Source organism: Acomys minous (assembly GCF_964271855.1).
Source record: "Acomys minous genome assembly, chromosome: 4".
Taxonomy (NCBI): domain Eukaryota; kingdom Metazoa; phylum Chordata; class Mammalia; order Rodentia; family Muridae; genus Acomys; species Acomys minous.
Window position 1 is genome coordinate 94,476,149 of NC_140486.1, and position 19,798 is coordinate 94,495,946.

The window sequence follows — 19,798 nt, forward strand, 5'->3', positions numbered from 1 at the left end:
TGAGAGTAGGGAGGTAGGCAAATGCTACTCGGAGCCCGCTGCTGCGGCCCCGGGTAGGCGGCGCGGGTGGAGCCACCCCACGCGCGTCCCGCGACTCGCACTGCAGATGCGCCTCAGCCAGGCCGAGTTGGCCAGCGCAGCCCAAGAGGCGCAGAGTTTGCAAAGTCGCCGCGGAGCTCGGGAGAGCGAAGGGGGTGGGCAGAGTGGGGTTGCGCGCGAGAAAAACCCGCCTCTTGTGAGTTGAGCGGGGAAGAGGGGGGGAAAGGCTCCGAGTTCCGCTTCCTGAACGGCGTGTGGGTAGAGCAGGCTGGCGCGGCCCGGGGACCGGCGGGACACACTCGCTCTGGGGCCCAGGCGCGAGCGGCACAGCCCGCTATGGCCAGCGAGCGGACCCGCAGGTTCACCCGGAGCCTGCTGAGACCCGGGCAGGCGGCCGAGCTCCGGCACAGCGCCGCGTCTGCCGCCGCGGTGGCGGTCAGCAGCCGCCAGCAGCAACGGGTGAGTGCAGTGCGTCCTTTGCGCCAAGGCTGGGCTTGCCAGGGGACCCTAGGCAGGCCTCTCCTCCAGCCCTGTGAGCTCCTGTTTGGGAGCTAGTGGGTTCCTGACCCTCGCATTCTCTTCCCCCACCACCTAGTAGAGCGACCCAGGAGCTACCTCCGCCAGGCAGTGTCACCAAAGAATTGAGGACCAGAGGCACATTTGGGGACTTTAGGGACATGGGACGCTTAGATGAGCAGCTGCGTGGGAGAGGATGTGCCCACGTTTTAAGGAGGGTGGAGGAGTCGGGAATGCTTGTAAGCTGGCATAAGGTGACAGGAGTGACAGGGACCTGGGGCGGGGGTTGGGGTTGGGGGTTGGGACGGAAGTGGTGGTGGAGATCTACGCTGATGGAACCTGTAGATCCACAAGTCTGCGCGCCCCTCTCATCCCTGTGGAACCTGGAAAAGATGCAGGGTGAGCGCCTCAGCCAAACCAAAGCTGAAACCTTCGCCTTATATCTAACGGGGCAGTAAATGCAGTTGGCACAGCTCCCCCTCCCCCTCCCTCCACAGGCTGAAACCCTACAAGCCACTTTACACTATTACAGAAAGGGCTGGGGAGACAGGATGGAGGGGACCTGGGTTTTTAAGTAGCTGGTGGCCTCTGGTGTGTTTTCATGGAGTTCTCCCTCCAGAAGGTTCCACTGGCTACTTCCTTGTAGAAATACCTTCTAAGTGCTGGGTGATTTCCTCGGGAAGTCCCTGGGGTAACAACCCGCATCAGGTGCCTAAATCATAGCCAGGCGTCTCCAGATATTCATAAATTCCAGTAGGTGTCACAATACGGGATGGAAGTGGCAAGCAGGGAGCGCGCATCAACTGTGGTGAAAAGGGGAAACTGTAGGAGCAGCCTTCCAGCAGGAGTGGGACTCAACTATGGAGCTCTTGGCCGGACTTGGCTGGACCGGAATGCTCGTTGTGCATTTCACTTTCCTTTTTGCCAGTAATACCATTAGGAATTAAACAACCCTTTTCTAGAGTGTCAAAGAGAAAGTGTTGCTTTTGCCAGTCACCAGAGAGGAGAGAGCCAGAGCTGGTCAGAGCCAGTTCCCACAGCCAGAACCCTTCTCTAAAGCCAGAGGTCAGGAAGCTGAACAGAGCGGAAGCAAATTGCCTGGCAGAGCAGCCAAAGCATCAGATGCCCCGAAGGGTGGGGGTGGGGGCAAAGCTTGGGGTGTGAAAAGAACTAGTGGCCAGGCTGCCTTCTCTTTCCCTTCCCTCACCACTGACTGCAATCTGCAGTTTCCAGAGACGATTCGACCGTTAGCCAGTCCCTTGACAGCGCCAGCCTGTGGTTTTGATATCTGTATGCATATTTTTAGGGAAGAACAGACAAACTGTCAAATGTTGGTCATTCTGAAAAGCAGGGGGAGCTATTACGAAATCAGACACGCATAAAACAGTAATTTTTACTTTTAAAGCAGCGATTCTCAACCTCCAGGACAAGACCCTTTTGGGATTCAAACGACCCTTTCACCAGGGTCGCCTAACACCACCGGAAAGCACATTTACGTTACAATTCATAATAGTAGCAAAATTACATTATGAAGTAGCAATGAAAATAATTTCGTGGTTGGGGGAAATCACCACAACATGAGGAACTGTATTAAAGGGTCACAGCATTAGGATGGTTGAGAACCACTGTTTGAAAAAATTGCTCAGGGTGTGCCTTTGTTATTCGGCCATTTGCTTTATTAGATACTTTGCAGTTAATTCATTTTAAGGACTCTTAGTAATAATATGACAGAGAAGTTTAGCAGTGATGACATCCGACCAGCTTTGGCAGCATGGACTCTTTTCATTTGTGTTTTGTTTGTAAGTGGATTCTTATAACGTTTCTGTAGCAATGGAATTTCCGTAAATAATATGTATCCTAGCTGCCCTTGTACACACACACACACACACACACACACACACACACACACACACACACACACACACACACACAAACCTTCTCCAAGATTACCTGACATTTGAATCCTAGTGAATGAGTGCAGGGTCTTTAAGGGCAGTGAGAAGCAGCACTTGCCTCATTGGCACAGGTGCCCAGCCTTCCTCACTTCAGCACCTTGGCCAACACTCCAGACGCAATTCTTGCCAAGACATTTCAAGGGATCCTACTCATCTAAGTAGGCAGTGCTGGCAGTGATTTTGGCAGGAAGATGTGAGCTTTGCTTTCTCCTCTACCAGGGCTCTTGAAGGGAAGTAGGAAAAGTCGGGCTTTTTGAGTGGATACCACACTCAGTGGGACCCAGAGGGCCGCTGGTCTTTCAAAGAACCTAAAACCTTAGCTTTGGCCTCCGGGGTAGGTGATCACCTTAGGCTTCTTCAAGCTCTGAGTGTGTGTTGCTCCACATTCTCAAAGCCTGTTTGTCAAGGGAAAAAAAAAAAAGGTGGAGAATGGGGGCAAAGGGGAAATATCATGGTTAGTTCACTTCAATACAACATAATAGGCATCCATCTGTCTGGTGCAGCAAGCTGTCCTCTAGTACATTTGTGGGATTCTGGGGGTTTCTATTGAAAACAAAAACCTATTTCACTTCTCTGTTTATAGCGTTTTCTGAGAGCCCTGCAGGGTGTTACAGAGTCTTGTAGCTCCTGGCCTGTGCTATACCTAATAAAGATAGACGAGGAGTTCAGATGAACTACATCTGAGAATGAGATGACGTCTTCGAAATATATTTAGGGTGGGGAGAGCAAAGATCAGGGAAGCTGACAGAGGACATGGCCAAGGCCATCTTTGACAGTGTCTGGCACAGGAAGTAGAATGGGTGCCAAGGCAAAGTTGACTTGAGCATTACCCAAACCACTGGGTTAGGCTTACATGTGGACACATGGGACTCCCGCCTTGGACCTACCACATTTTCACTCTCTCTAAGAACCTTTATGCATAATAGACAGATGTTTTGAACAAAGTCACGGTTTCTTTAATTATTCTACCTTTATGTTTAGAAAATTAATGGTTAATAACTTATTTTATGGACAAATCATAGTACTGTCAAGTTTAAATTATTTACTGAAGTTGCTTTGTCTGTCATCTTATAAACAAGCTTTTCTAGTATGGAATTTCCATTCTAATATGATTGGAAATAAGCCTCCCATGTTAGGGAGTCAAGTGTTTTACCACCATGGTTGAATACACATCCACATACCAGATTACTTTTTTGTTGTTGTTGTTTCTTAAGGTTTTTTATTAATAATTTATTCATATTACATCTCAATTGTTAGCCCATCCCTTGTATCCTCCTATTCCTCCCTCCCTCCCGCATCCCTCCTACTCCCCTCCCCTATGTCTCTGACTGAGGGGAACCTCCTTCCCCTATATATGATCTTAGGGTATCGAGTCTCTTCTTGGTAACTTGCTATCCTTCCTCTGAGTGCCACCAGGCCTCCCCATCAAGGGGACATGGTCAAATATGAGGCATCAGAGTTCGGGTGAAAGTCAGACCCCACTGTCCACTCAACTGTGGAGAATGTCCTGTCCATCAGCTAGTCTAGATAGGGGTTCGAAGTTTACAGCCTATATTTTCCTTGGCTGGTGCCATAGTTTGAGGAGGACCCCAGAACCCAGATCTGCCTGTCATAAAGTTCCTCTTGTAGGTTTCCAGGACCTTCTGATCCTTCTATTTCCCCATTCTTTCATGCTTCTCTCACCTAAAGTCTCAATAGATACCAGGTTAATTTTAAAGTGGTATGGCCACTAGTTTGAAATTCTTTCTTGGTAACAAACTTTTCTTTAAAAATAATGAGGTATGTCTGTATGCATGAATTTTTTACTACTCATTAAAGTATGAACTTAAGATGTGTGAACTCTTCTGCATATGTGTTTGATTGCACTGCAAACAAATATCTTTAAAAAGCATAAGTAAGTTTAATCAAGCACCACATCAGATCTGCATTGTGTCTATAGGAGGAATGTGTTTAGGTGGTCAGAAAAATGAATAGCTTTGGGCAACAGGGAAAACATCAAATGGCAGTAAGCACACGGCCACATGGATGCTTGCAGAGCACTGAGTAACCATTTGGTCAATTTGTGTGCCTGACATATACTGCCTAGACTGGAGTACATTAGTTTCTGTGTGTACAATTCAACGCATTGTTATGCAGTACATCCTCTGTAACTAATTCTTAGTTGTATATACTTGGTTATTAACTTCTTTCAAAGAGGAAATAGCTTGCCAGAAGTGATTGCAGCTAACCATGGTTTCTCTATGCCTGCCCACTAAGGAAGGGTAAGCAGTGAAAGAAGAAAAACTCTTATCCTGTAATCACAAGAGCCCCACCTACTGGCTTTGATGTCTCCTAAGTGTGATAGGAAACATCAGTACTGCTTTTGATATTTTAGGGACCCCTGAATAAATAGAAATGTGGATCTTCCAAAGAAATTTTAAGAGGAATGAGCTTCTATCATATATGCATGAGGAATTCCTAGAAAGAAAAATGCTCTCCCCTCTGAACTTTATGACATTTAAGTAGTGGAGAGTAGGAGGGATTTTGGAAAGTTGAGTGGGGGAATCTGGAATTTCCCAAAAATTAAGTTAGAAGGAAGTAGAAAGATGTTGAAAATGCTATTGGATGAAAACAAGGCACTTGTTTTTACTGTGAGTGTTGAGCATCAAAAGCAATGTAAATGTGCCTGTTGGTTTGGTATCTCTGTCACACACAGCCCTTTACAAAGAAAGATTTGTTTAATTACTTATGATTTTTATGTGTATGTTTGTGTGGCTGTATGAGTTGATACACACCAGGGCCTATGGGAGCTAGAAGGGAGTGTCAGAAGCTGTAGTCACAGGTGGTTGTAAGCTGCAGTTAAGGCACTGGGAACCAAACTCTGATCCTCTGCAATAGTGGCAAGGGCTCTTAACCATGGAACCATCTCTCTAGCCCCAATATTTTTCTTGTATCAGGGTTCTTTATGACAAGAAGACTTATACGTTAGCAGAAATCACTCTCTTCCTTTTATCAATAAGAATAAATTCCTTGGACATTTTTGCTTGGTAAGGAAGTCAATGCAAAGTTCAAAAGATCAAGTCTTAATACAACTGATGCTTAAGACGTCATTGGGAAAGTAACATCTAGAAAAGTTTTAGAAGGGTCAACAATGAAGGATTTTAGGCTTTCTGGCCCTATGTCCAACCATTTCATGAAGACTTGCTTATCTTAGTCAGACTTTTTAATCACTGTGGGAAAAAACAAAAACAACCCCCCAAACAACAGCAAAAACCACCTGACATAAAGAATGCCAGGGAGGAAGGGATGTTTTCTTGTCTCCTGGTTTCTGAGAGTTATCCATCATGGATACTAGGAGAGTGTGGTGAAGCAGAGCAGCTCCCATTATGAAATGGCAACCAGAAGGCAAAGAAAAAAAGAGAGCAAGAGGAAGCCAGGGCAAGATATGGCTCTCTAAACCATATGCCTTGGGACACACCACCTCCAAGACCCAAGAATGCCATCATACTATGAGCCCATCTCAGCTGCATGTGGACCTAGAACCCTCGCAGTCTATTTATCTGTAGAAACATCCACATAGACACAGCAGAGGTGTGGCTGTCTAGTTTCTAATCTAATCAAGTTGATAGTCAAGAAAGGAGGGAATTATAACTGGATTACACTAAACCAGTTGTTGAGAACCTCTAGCATGCCCAACACAATATTAAATGCTTTACTTAATTCTTGGAAAAATACAATGGGGAAGTTACTGTTGCAAGTTCATGAGAGAAGGCCGTTAAGACTCCAAGGATTAAACTCATTGCCTGAGGCTGAGTGATTGACATGAAGCATTGCTTCTGCACACTAAATAATAACTATACTGGGTTACTTTTCTAATAAACCTCTACCAGGTTTGTGCCTCCTTCAGTAGCACCACTAATTACTGAGCATAGAAAGTTAACTTTGCTTATTTTTGTCTTCTGGTCTACCCAAGATGCAGCTAGCTCATCTAAGGAACAGGAAATCATTCTTCCCACTCAAGTTTCGCAGAAGCTGCTAGCATTCACATCATCCTTCCTGTGAGGTTCCTAGCAGCACTAGAGTTGTTCCTTGTACCTTTATAATAGACCCTCTAGAGGCAAGTGAATGTTCAGTTGCTAAATCTGCAAAAATGTGAACTCACTTGGTCATCTTCATTTTCCCTGTCTGGTGACACCTTGAGTGAGTCTTGTAAGCAATGGGATTGATGCTGTTCACATCCACTTCTGGGACTGCTTATGTCTCTGTTACCCATTTCACAACCCCTACCTATGATATGCTTGTGCATCCTGGAGCACATTTTCCACTTCTCTTAACCTGTACCAGCATTCTTGTTTCCACATCTTTTCTCATCCAGAACAGCAAATTTAAGTGTCTTACAAAGAAGCCTGTAAGACAGCAACCATTGTTAGTATCCCAAGAGTACAAAAGGCAACAGTAGTAAGAATAAAAATCAATATTAGGAAAGTTAGATACAGTCAGACTTGGTCACTGCAGTCAAATCAGTGTAATCAGTAAGTTTGGGAACTTTGCTAAAAGTTCTTCCTGTGGCCACGTGAAAACGGAAATTTGCTGTGAAGTTTAAAAGGTTCATAAATAAGGTCAAAAACAGTAATCTGCTCTAGGTATATTCAACATTAACTTCTAATGATACTCCAAGGACAATTCCTCATTATTTCTCACAGAGGAAAGCATACACAATTATGGACCCTTGCTGTGTAAAGCATATCACCAGGACCAGAAGCAATGGCATCACTTAGGAGCTAATTGACAGTGCAGAATCCCAGGACTCACACCACACATACCAAGGCTACACTTTAATAAGATCCTCCATCTATCTGTAAGCACCTTAACATTTGAAAATAAATGAGATATACCACCAGCCATTATTTTTTGCATATCATCAGTTAAATGCAATTGTGTGACAGTCCAATGCCACGTGGTTTACAGTGCAACTCTGAATGTTTTGCTTAAGGCAGAGGCAGAGTTTAGACTAAGCTACCTATTAGTGAAAATACAACCTAGGGATTGCTAAATGACCTCAGAGAAATCTCTTGCTTTCTTGTACATATTGCCTTCTCTACTTTATTGTAATACTAAATTCATTTAAGTTTTTAGGTTGAGAAAAACCAACCCTAGCATACTGTATATAGTGCCGATCCAAGTCAGAAAATGTCCTCACCCTGGGTGACAGAGTGAGAGTCAACACTCTAAAGATGAATGAAGTTGAGGTTATCACGCCTCATACATCCCTAAGGACTTTAAATAGTTATAACCTGTGAGTGATTGATTGAATGGAACCCTTCCCCATGCCCCAGACACCTGTGTCAGCATTTTAACTTACCCTCAGTACTTGGGGATGGTACCACTGGATGACAATTTGAGGTAGATTGGGTCATGAAAATAGGAGTTTTATGAAGGCGCTAATGAAGTAAGAAGGTTTCCTGCCTACAAACTCATGGACCAAAGATCTTGGCTTTGCAGCCTCCACAGCTGTATGAACCAAATGCCTGTTATTTAAGCAACCTGTGTTGTTACAGCAGCCTGAACTGTCTCATGCAGCATGCTGTTGTCATGGCTCCTTGTTGCTTTATACAAACTATTTTGCTATCATGTTGAAATGTTTGGAGATATAAAAATAATTCAATCAGTAAATTTTAAGATTAGAATCAGAAAGTTAAAAAGATAATTTTTCTCTCATAATCACAGATTAATATCTCTCTCTCTCTCTCTCTCTCACACACACACACACACACACAGTTTAAAACCTTGATTTCCTTATATCCTATGATGCCATGATCTCTTCAGTTGTTCTTCACTACCATTGGGATCCTCTTTCACTTCCTATCAAAAGTTTGACCACATGGGGTTCTAGTCAAAAGGTGTTATGAAATGGCAAGTCCTATGAAGCTGGTGTCTAGAACTCCATATCCAACCCCTGGGCTTATAGTGTGACATCACTTCTGTCTTTGGAGGCTCAGATTCTAGATCTGTGATTTTGGGTCAGATGTGATGTGCACACCTTTAATCCCAGTACTTGGGAGGTAGAAGCAGAAGGAGTGTTGTGAGTTCAAAGCCAGCCTGGTTAACACAGTGAGTTCCAGAACAACCAGGACAGCCTAGAGAAACTCTTGTCTCAAACAAAACAAAACACTTAAAATGAAAAAAAAAAAATCACATGATTTGGTCCTTGCATTTGCAGTTCTTCTGCTTCAGAGATCTGATAAGTTCTCCACACCCCCTGTAGGTCAAAGATTCGACCTGCTTAGGAATGTCATCCCGGGCATCACATGGAAGTTTCCACTCCACCTCTCTAAGGCCCATTACTCTGTTGATTTCCTAGCTCACAATGCTGCCTACCATGATCTGTTGTAGAAAATGTTTATCAAAACTTATTATTAATACATAGATTATTGCTTGCGGTGGTTATTATTTAACCCATTATTATATCAACAAAAGGCACAAGCACATATTAGATTTTTTTTTAAATAGCCTTAAACCACTGGGGCAGGGCAGATATCAAGCCCCTAAGGGACCTTGTTATCTCCCAGATCAACCTCCATGTCCTTGGGTATAAGTGTTCCTACTGGGCTACTTCCCATCCCAAATCCCATAAATACTTGCACATGTTTTCCATGCAGGCTGCTTAGCTCCACCTACCTCTCGTCTGCCCTGCCTAGGTGTAAGCATTGCTTTATTGGCCAATCAGGGATAATTTGCAAAGTTACACAGGGTTTAATCACAGAACATTAAGAATCTCAGGGGGTGGGGCAAGCAATAACATCTGAATGCATGGTGACTCCAGTTAATCCACCACAGCGATCTCTTGAACTTGTCTGTTGTAATTCTTTTATACTCTGCTTACTGTATGAAAGTAGGCGTGAAGCTTACTCACTGCAACTGAGGTACTTAAGGAGAGCCAAGACAGTGGGCTGGGTGCACTGAGTGGGAGGTTGGAGTGAAGGTAGGCCTTGCTGTCAGTGTGAGCTAATGATATTCCCTGATGTATAAGCCTCATAGTCTTGAAGCATGGAGAGAGCAATCCAGGAAGACACCAAGATGCCCTGTGTATCAGGTATTTTGTTTGGGTATACAGTCTATTTTCATCTCTTGTTTGTTTGTTTGTTTGTTTGTTTGTTTTTCAAGACAGGGTTCCTCTGTGTAGCCTGGACTGTACTGAACTCACTCTGTAGAACAGGCTGGCCTCCAGCTCACAGAGATCTACCCGCCTCTGCCTCCCCAAGGGCTGAAATTAGAGCCATGTACCACCACACCCAGCTTACACAGTCTATTTTTTAATCAACCTTTGGCAATGGGTTCCTGGTCCCATCTTATAAGTAGGAAGGTTGCTCACAGACAAGGAAGCTGCCCCTGGTTAGCAAGTGAATGGTGAGTCTAGAGTCCATTGCAGGCAGTCTGACTCAATGGCCCAAGTTCCGGAGTGGAGCAAATGAACCTCCCACCAGGTAGGAAGAGAGGAAGAGCCTCATTTGATATGCAGTTAGGTTCTAAGAGTGAAGGAAGCCATTCAGTCCCAGTTTCCAAAACGGGTTCTTAACAGAAAGCACTGGAGAGACTTTCATTCCGCTGAACAGTTGACCTGAGATAGCCACGCAGGGTGAGATGTCGGAGCTGATGATCTATCTCTAGGGCCTCCATCTTGGCCCTTAGTCATTTCCCAGCTACAGGGTTGGCACAGAGTGGGTTAAGTTTTGCAAACAAAGGACCCTTCAGTTCTAAAAGGAACATCATTCCATTCTTCTCCTTCTACACAAACACATTTTTGGCAAGATAAGCATGGAGTGGTTGGATTGCAATTTGCATCCATTATGGTGTCTCTTTTAGTCTTGATGATGTTTGTGTTTACAAATAAGGGGATTTCTTTCCTTCAGAGTCATATTTGTTTGCTTCTTATCATGCACAGCAGTGTCTGTGGACTACTAATAAATGCCGGTGTTTGCTGGGCTCGACATGTTGACCTACATTTAATGATGTAGAAATAATAAAATTTAATGAATTTGAATGAATTAGTGGCAAATAGACAAAAACATTTGCCTTGGGAAAGCATTAATATTCTACAATTGGACTAAAGTGGACATGTCTGCCTCTAAAATGAAGAGAATTTATAGAGCTGCATTATTCAAAGTCCCTTTCATTTCTGCTTCTAAAATATGAAAGTTCTTTGTTTTTATAATCTAATTTGAGCATACCTTTTCTCGTGACATAAATTTTGGGAAGCTAGGCAGCTCTTTAATTCAAACTTAATGCCAAAAATGGCAGAATTTAACAAAAGATTGGAAGGGAGTCTATTTGAAAAGACGACACCATTTGTGATCAACACAATGAGGTTTTTCCTCCCTGTAATGGTTTTAGCAATTACCAATTTAAATGACTAATTAAGGCTGTCAAAATGACCAGGGACTTTTGGCCTTTCAAATCACACGTTCTATGAAAAGAACACAGGTATGAACATTTGACTCGGCAAACAACCAAACAAAAAACTTCGCAGAACTTGCTGTTCAGTGAAACATAATAATTAAATTATTCTTGAACATGCATTGTTTATTTAATAAGATGCTCAAGGTCCCTTTGTCCTAAGTCTTTGGCATGAGAAAAAAAAAAAAGGAATTGAATGCAGCTAGGAAATCTTCACCAGTTGTGATTCATGTTAGAACTCTGTCACATTAAGGAAGAAAATGCAAACATGGAAAACTAATATCTAAAGATACATATTTTTTACGTTTTTCACGCTCTATTTAAAAATCATCCATTTGTTCTAAAAGAAGATGTCATTTATAAAGTGAATAAAATTGTATTCTGCTTTGCTTTATTACTATAGAGTAGGGCATGGATAGCTATAGATTTGTTCTAAATCTGAAAGTGCTAGTCATAAAGTTTATTGGAATACCAAATATAGAGATAAGATCCTTCCAGAACCTTCCTGAGTACCAAAATCATCTTGAAAAAATGCATGTCTTTATTATTAGCAAGTGCGGTTTCCAGGCAATGTATGTAATCTGGACCGCATAATTAACCTTTGGGTTACTTCTAAAATAAAATGGTCAACACCAAGACCTGGAAAGATGCTTTTTAGTTATGAACATCTAAGAAGTCCTTTGTGATTTAGAGGTTTCAGAGACAATAAAGCTACTATTTGGCTGGTTGGTTTGGTTTGGGTTTTTTGTTGTTGTTTGTTTGTTTGTTTGTTTTGTTTTATTTTTTGTCACACCACCAAATTGATGGATACCTGAGGTTAGCAGCTGGCAGAACAGGTTAAAATGTTTTACATCCAAGAAAAAAACACCAGCATGAGAAGTGATCATCAGGGAGAGGAAGGTTACTTAAGAAAGGGCCTGGCAAAATGGGACCAGACCATGACAAAGTTGGACAAGTCAGCTTCTTTCAGCCTTGTGGAGAAGGAGACAGTCCCATTTTCCTCTTTCTACCCTAAGATAAGGGAAATATTCACCTCACTCAGAAAGTACCCTTTCCAGGACACATAAGACTCAAGGCCTTGGTGAAAACCCTTCCCACACAACTGATGGGAAAACGTGAATGTTCCCCCTGGCCCTGTCTACCCTGTCCTGTCAGCCACTGATAAGACAATGAGAGTGTGCCCCCATGCCTCTCTCTCTAACTTGTTTTCATCTCTATGACCCAAGCGACCTGCTTTAAGCACAGTGTAATCTCAGAGGTGTTCAGAAGGTGTCTCCCCCCGCCCCACCCCCATTACCTGGGCAGCCACATTGCACAGGATGGGGCACCCACAGTGTGTTCACTTCAGAGCACAAATGAACTGTCAGGATAAACCAAGCAGAAGGCAGGGGTTAGGGTACAGGAGATGACGTTTAGATATTTGGAGATGAGTCCTAAAGGGCTGCTCTCTAGAAGTGTTTAAATGACATCTGTCCATCACAAGTTAAATGATGCTTGCTTGTGTTACTTCTTCTGGATTAAGAGGGAAAGATGTGGCTTCCCCCCCCCCCCATTTAGTTCTAATATTCTGAGGACTTTCAGGTCAGACATGTGGCTATTGTGTCTTATTTGCCAGGACAGCAAAACCCTGGCATACAGTAGGTGCTTAATGAGCACTCCTCAAATTGGAAAAAAAAAAGTCACATATGGAGATGGTAGAAGACAGATGAGGCATGTGAAAAGAAACTGAAGTGCCTGGTGTAACAGAAACAGAATCCATAGATATGGTCACACTTGGCTTCTGGTGTGAGGCACAGTCCTCCAGGCCAAACAGTTGCCATCTCTAGGAGGTCAGCAGTGTCTGCTTGTGAGAGTCCATCAAAATCAGGCCTGTGAACAAGAACTTCGCAGTATGGGCAATTCCAGTTGTCATGCCAACGTGGATGGGGGAAGTCATATGGAGTCCCTAGAAACTGCTGAGGGAGAGAGAACTCTTCCCCAGAGATGACCATCCCAATGGTCATCCAATCCAAAGTGGTCAACCATAAAATGTTAAACATATAGGCAACACTAAGCAAACTCAGTATGGTACATATCAATGTATATCCACACACAGAGACACAGACATGTAATTGTAATAATAAAGAATTATTTAAATTATTTAATTTAATTACTTAATCATTGTTTTATGATATATATAATTTAGAACATGTACAATATATTTTATTATTATTCAATAAATTAAATATTGAATTATTTTAAAACCGTGAATTTGAAAGGAGTTGGTATGTTTTAATTAAATTTAAAAAGAAGAAAACCAATTGAAGATTGGAGGAAAAGAGACTATGGTTGTAGACTGTTGGCATGCCCTCGTGGATGGAGGGATGGCACTGGGGTCTCTCTCCTGGGTATTCAGCCACGTTTCCCAGTCATCTCTATGCAGTTTTTGCCTTACGTGCAAGTGGTTTTGGGATTGGGGGAGGTGAGGAATATACAGCCGTCATCCATGCTGGGTGAAGACTTCTGGTATGGCTGCTTTGGAGTCTCTCCTATCAGAATTCCCTCCCCTCTGCTCTGTAAGTAAGACCAATACACTCACTGGCTCCCCAGAGTGAACTGTGGTGGAATTGTACGTTGATTTGTCATTGGACCTTATGAGTTGAGGGTAGCTGCTGCTCACATCTCCCCGAGGGAAAGAATTTTAACAATAGCTTTTAAACAATGATGTCCACCTTCTGTTCAAAAGTTGCAAAGTGGGTGGTAGTAAACTGGATAGCTTGTAATTCAAGATTCTTACAAGCCAGTAAAAAATTAGAAAGTCTAATCTTGAAGTTTTTAATCTGCATGAACCTAATAATCAACATTGGGCCACGCAAGTTTTTATCTGTTTTGTGACCCCAGGTCCTTGACTAGGTCACCACACAGGTCTTGCTGTTCAGCCTGGGGTGTTAGTGTCTTTCCTGCAGATGCTATTAGCAGAGAGTACTCGATTAAAATGGAGGTATCGTAGGACCACAGGGTTTTGATAGCAATTTGTTCCCAGTGCATTAATGGAGGGTGATTAAGATTAAAAAGACAGGACAGGTGTGGGGATAGTAGATTCCCCAGAGTATTGTGATTTCATCGGTGAAGGCAAATCCTATTTTAATTCTATTATTTATGCTGAAAACTTGCTGTTCCTGCATGAGGGGAGATGATGTTCCTGAATGTTATTCTTACTGCACTGCCTCCAGTGTTGAGACTTTGCAGTCTCTTTGTACATCTCGACTTAGAAAAGGTGGGTTTTTTTTTTATTCATTTAATAACTAAAGAAAAGCTTAATACTCACCCACAGTCTTACTGACAACTAATAACACATCTGTACTTCCTGGGTATTTATTTGAAGCACTTGTGTCTTTACAACACACCTTGTGACATAAATGCTAGCTAATATTGAATATTTAAAGTTTTAGTGTATGTCCGGCTATTTGAGCTAAGTTTTATGTTTTTTTTTTTCCTGCTGGAAACTTCATATACAAGTACAACCTGAAACTTATGCTAAGAACAAGGAACAAAGCTCCCCTTGACATTCTACAGCAGTAAGCATTTCAATCTAAAGGGAAATTTTTATCTGGAATACAAAGGAAGCTAAGCCACAGGAGGTAGCAGGGATGCAGTCAGGGTCACAGGGTCATGAGACAGTGTCTCGCCCTGTGCTTCTCCTCCATCTGTAGCAGTGAGTATAAGTAGATGCTTCTGCTTGTATTTCCTTGGACTCTTCAGGTAAGGTGAAGGGGCCTTCCATTGAGCAGAGGACTGCTCACTAAGGAGCTTCACTGGTCCATGTCCACCTAACATATAGACCTGTTTCACAACTTGAACATTTGAGGTTACATTGTTTGCTGAGACTCTGTACAGAAGTCTTAAACGTGTGTGACTATGTTCGTCTCCCAGTTGAGAACAGGTATATTCAGTTCATGGATGCAGAAAGGACCTAGATGTGCCATTGGGTTTGAGCCATTTCTGTGAGCTGACTGTTTTTTTGTCACCAACCCTAATAACCTAAATGACTATATTTGATCTCTCGGTGCCCTGAGAACCGAGTGACACTTGGCTGAACCTGGCTTGGTAAGATGTGAGTTTTGTGAATGGAGTTTTGTTGCTTTCGCAGCCAATGACTACAATCCAGTGCTAAGCAACACTGATTGTTTCATACCAGTGAGAAGTCGGTAAAGGGCTCTACAGGCTGTGATCAAGGTGACAGCCGAGCCTGTCTTTCTTCTGTTTCTTGTTCTGAGAACGTTCAAGGAAAATGTGTTTTGTGCTCATTTGGGTTGTCATGAAATTTAGATCCTTGAGTTTGTTGGGTGGAAACCCCTATTTTTCTTGTTGAGTGTAGATGGAGGTCAGCCTCTTCAGCCTGGCTCCCTTCTTCTGTCATCAAAGCATACCACTGTGGCTCAAGTACATCTCAGGCTGCATCCCTGCAGCCCTTTTTTTTTTTTCCTGCTTCCTCTTTCACTGATAAAGATTCATGCCATGACCACTGAGATAAACGGAACCATCTCATGATGTCCAGGTCTTTAATCTTAAATACATCTACAGTGCCCCTTTTCTTTTTTATTAATTAGTTAATTAATTAATTAGCTTTACATCCTGATCACAGCTTTCACTCCCTCCTCTCCTCCCAGTCCCACGCTCTCAACTCCCCTCTGTGCACCCCCACTTCCCTTTCTCCTCAGAAAGGTTAGTTGACCATTCCCTCAATTTCTGTTTCATTGTTATCCCTGTACATCTTTTAGGCAGAAAAAAAATTTTGAGTCAAAGGCTTTGTGGGTAGGCTGGTGTCCCCACCCTTCCAGACTCTGAGATTCCATCTTATAACCATCAGAATGGCTAAGATAAAAAAATTCAAGTGACAGCGCATGCTGAGGAGGATAAGAAGAAAGGGGAACATTCCTCCATTGTTTGTGATAGTGCAAACTTGTACAGCCACTTTGAAAATCAACCTGGCAGTTCTTCAGAAAGTTGGGAATAGTTCTACCTCAAGACCCAGCTATTCTACCCCTGGGGAATATACCCAAAAGATGGTCCATCATACTGCATGGACATTTGCTCAACTATGTTCGTAGCAGCTTTATTGATAATAGCCAGCAACTGGAAACAGCTTAGATGTCTCTCAACTGAAGAATGGATAAAGCAACTGTGGTACATTTACATAATGGAATACTACTCAGCTATTAAAAACAATGGCATCATGAAATATTTAGGCAAGTGGATGGAACTAGAAAGGATCATCCTGAGTGAGGTAACCCCGACCCAGAAAGACATGCGTGGTATGTACCCCCTTTTCTCTGTCTAGCTTTAATCCTAAATACATCTGCAATGCCTCCTTTTCTACGTAAATACATCCATAGTCCCAAGGAATTTGGTACAGATGTCTTTGAGAGGCGAGGCCCAGAACAAAAGATGCCCAGAAATATACTTAAAAAAAAAATTATCCCCCAAGAAACTGCTTTCTGATGCAAAAGTACAGTCAAAGAAACAGAGACCATAGGCCACGGGGTGGGGCCACCTGCAGTCAAGATGGGTCTTCCCTCCTCATTGAAACCTCTCTGACGATGCTCTTGCAGACATGCCTGGTAGTGACTGTAAGTCCAGTCAATTCGAAAATGAAGACTTACCATCACATTGTCACTATTTACTCCATCTCCTGTGCCATCTCCCTTGGGTTCTTACTTCTTGATCTTAGCCTCTTCTTTCTGTGTTTCCAGAACACCAGGCAATTTCCTGAGTTACCCTTGACTGCAATCGCATAGCCACTGCCTCATCCTATCCGAAAGCTACAGTTTTTATTGCAACTTCATATATGATTCTTGGTTGGATGGGCAAGCAGAAATATATGTTTTATTATGGCTCTTTTTAAATGCTCTAAACACTTCATGCCATTCTTAAAAAGGGCATGCATCACAAGGCTCATAGCAAGCTCCTCTTTTTTGCCTGATTTCCATGCTTTGGCGAGACATGCTTTTCAAAACCAAAAGCCCAGGCGTTCAAGTTCAATGCTTTTGAAAACATAAAACAGATTCAGATGATTTCTAAAGGACCTCATTTTAATTATTGCCTTTCAGGGCGATAATGGAACCATGGAAGGAAAAATGCATCTTGGGCCTGTTATTTCTTTATATTTTACGGTACAGAACCTATCATTTCTAACTTGGAATTTTTGGTTATCAACATTTACTTTTTTCTAAAATGCTTTCCCCCCCCCAGTCGTGATGAGTCATTCCATTAGATATTAAATTTGTAAACGTGTGTGTGTATGTGTTATGTGTGTATGTATATGGTATGTGTGCATGCCATGTATAGTGTATGTGGTGTGCGTGAGTATGTGAGAGAGAGAGAGAGTGTGTGTATGTATGCATGTGTGCATGCATGCGTGTGCACACATGTGTTCTTGTGTGCATGTAGACAAGCCTGACTCACCTATGAGCCTTGAGATCTGTCTGTCTTTGCCTCGTCTGCACTGGGAGGATTACAAGCACAGTCCCCCATGCATGGCTTCTTTTGCTTATCTCAGGGCCTCATGTTTAGGATGCAAGTGCTTTACCATTTGAGCTATGTGTCCCTCCATCCCTAGCCTTGGACATGAAATTTCTACAAGTTACTCTGTTGGTTGGAGGAAACATGAAGACACAATAAACCATCCTGCTGCTACCTCACGTTTTACCTCACGTTTTAAATCCATAATCTCCTTGCTGCCTAGGCCAAAGTTCTATGTGCCACAGTTGAGCATCTGTACATGGTATTTACCTTTCAATCATGGCCCTCATGTTCGGTCTTTCTTCTACCCAGAATGCTCCTATCACTAGAATCTCTCCATTTTTATCTCAAGGACCCTTTCTCCACTTCCCTAGGAAGCTTCTAAGTTTGGGGAGCTTTAGTTGGCCTGGATGTGTCTTTCTTGTGGCATCTGCCCTTACCATGAGCTTCAGCATCTGATGCAGGCACTTCCCTGTAGCCGTTGGCTGTGTGGATGCTGTGTGAGCCATTTCCGTCTTATTCAGTTTTCATCTTTTGCTTTAATGAACATTGTTTTCTAAACTTTCTTGTGCACAGACATGGACTTCTCTAGGGCAAACTCTTCCTCAACCTTAGTAATACCACAGGAAGGAGGTGCCACTTTCCACTTTCATGTGAAGCATTTCTTTCTACCATTGCTTTGACACTAAACTTTCTGTCCAATTTTTGGGGGAAAATTTAGCAGGTAGACGATGCTGCAGCATGACGTTTGTCCTTGACATTTTCCTGTTTAAACGCTAAAGAGCCTTTGTGTGTGTTATCCTGCTCTTCTGCCCACTGGCAGTTCTGTCTTAGATGATTCACATGAAAACAAGCGGGTCTGAAGTGAATGTTTAGAATATTAGAAGTTGTTCTGTGAGAGCAAACTTAACTGATTTTATTTGAGTTGTATTTTGAAGTCATGTTAATGTTCCCTCAAGATTATGCTGGCAATTCAACTCAGGACCCTTTCATCACCAGCTCTCTGGACCTCAGTGCTCACTACAAACCAGTCCATATAAGCAGGGACCACTGCAAATGAGTCCATACAAAACCTTTATAAGGAGATTCACAGCAGGAAACACAAACAGCCATCTTCATTTAAAGGTTTTTCAAAATTGTTCCTAAAACTAGGGACAATGGACATATTTGGGCTACACAGTTTTCTTGACCTCAAGCATTTCTTGTGAAAATCCTGCTCTATTGAAATCAATCTTAATTATACATTGAAATCTAGTTACATAATATAGAAAGAACTCCAGGCCTGCTAGGCGGACTGAAATTTCAAGGCTTTAGAATTTTCACAAAAAGAGATTCTGGTGATAGAACTTAGGAGCTCTCTGTTTAAAACTTGATTAAGGGTTAAATTCTACATGTTTATGCACATCTGTGGTTGGAGGGTAAGGTTCATGTCGAATATTCATTTTTGTTACCACAGGGATGTTATGGATAAGAAGTGTGACTTGGGGGAGTCTAACGGCCCCATTATACAAGTTCTGGTTAACAAAATGAAACTGTCCAGGCAGAGGTTAAAGAGGCCTGTATCACATCAAAACTGGCAATTCCAATGGAATCCAGTACAGTGTTGTTATTTGACTTGTCCAAGATGGTGCCGTTGTGAAGACAGAGCTACAAATCCAAGTTTCAAATCTCACGATTTAGCAACTATATTGTAAAATACTGTTCTGTGTGGATGTACACCCATGTACATGCACATGGACGTGAACATTAGAGTCCTATAAATTTAAAGTCACAGCAAGAAAATGCCTAATTAGGATAGGGTGAGCGAATGTTACTAAATCTAAACTCTAACTTGATTTGGAAAAACTGCAGTGCTGGAGGGTAGCTCAGTGGTTAACTACTTGCTTAGCATGTCTCAAAACCGTGAATATTATCATCAGTTCTCCCCAAGGTCAAAAAGGCCAAGCAGATTCTCTATAAAGCTCACAAGTTGTAGCTTAATGGAACAGAAATATTCATAACTTTATACTGTAAGTTATTTAATGCGTGAGTCTCATCTTTGGGTTATCTGATGAACCTCAGACTGGCTCAGTACTGTGACATCTGTCTATGCTGCCAGGAATACTGAAGGGCAAAGGCACTGAAATCTGTGTCTCAAGAAAGAACTGGGGGGGGGGGAGCTTTGACAGAGCTATCTTAGTTGTTTTCTATATTGTCATACCTAGTCAACCTGATGAGAGAGGTTATTTTGGCTTATGGTTCCAGTGGGGATAAGATCCCATCATGTTGGGGTGGCACTGACAGTGAACAGTAGGCATAGAGAGAGGACTGGGCTGCTGAGAGACCACATGTTCACCAGTGAGCATAAAACAGAG

The 19,798-nt window shown here is 42.6% G+C and overlaps 1 protein-coding gene across 3 annotated transcripts in view; it reads left to right on the plus strand.

Annotated features, from left to right (window-relative positions):
• The first annotated feature begins 267 nt into the window (after positions 1 to 267).
• Positions 268 to 19,798, plus strand: part of DOCK10 (dedicator of cytokinesis 10) — a 259,148-nt gene continuing 239,617 nt past the window's right edge. For all 3 annotated transcript variants that reach the window (XM_084780928.1, XM_084780930.1, XM_084780929.1), the window contains exon 1: positions 268 to 498. In XM_084780928.1, coding sequence (XP_084637054.1) covers positions 376 to 498 — 123 coding nt within the window. In that variant the 5' untranslated portion in view covers positions 268 to 375. The remainder of the gene's footprint in view (positions 499 to 19,798) is intronic.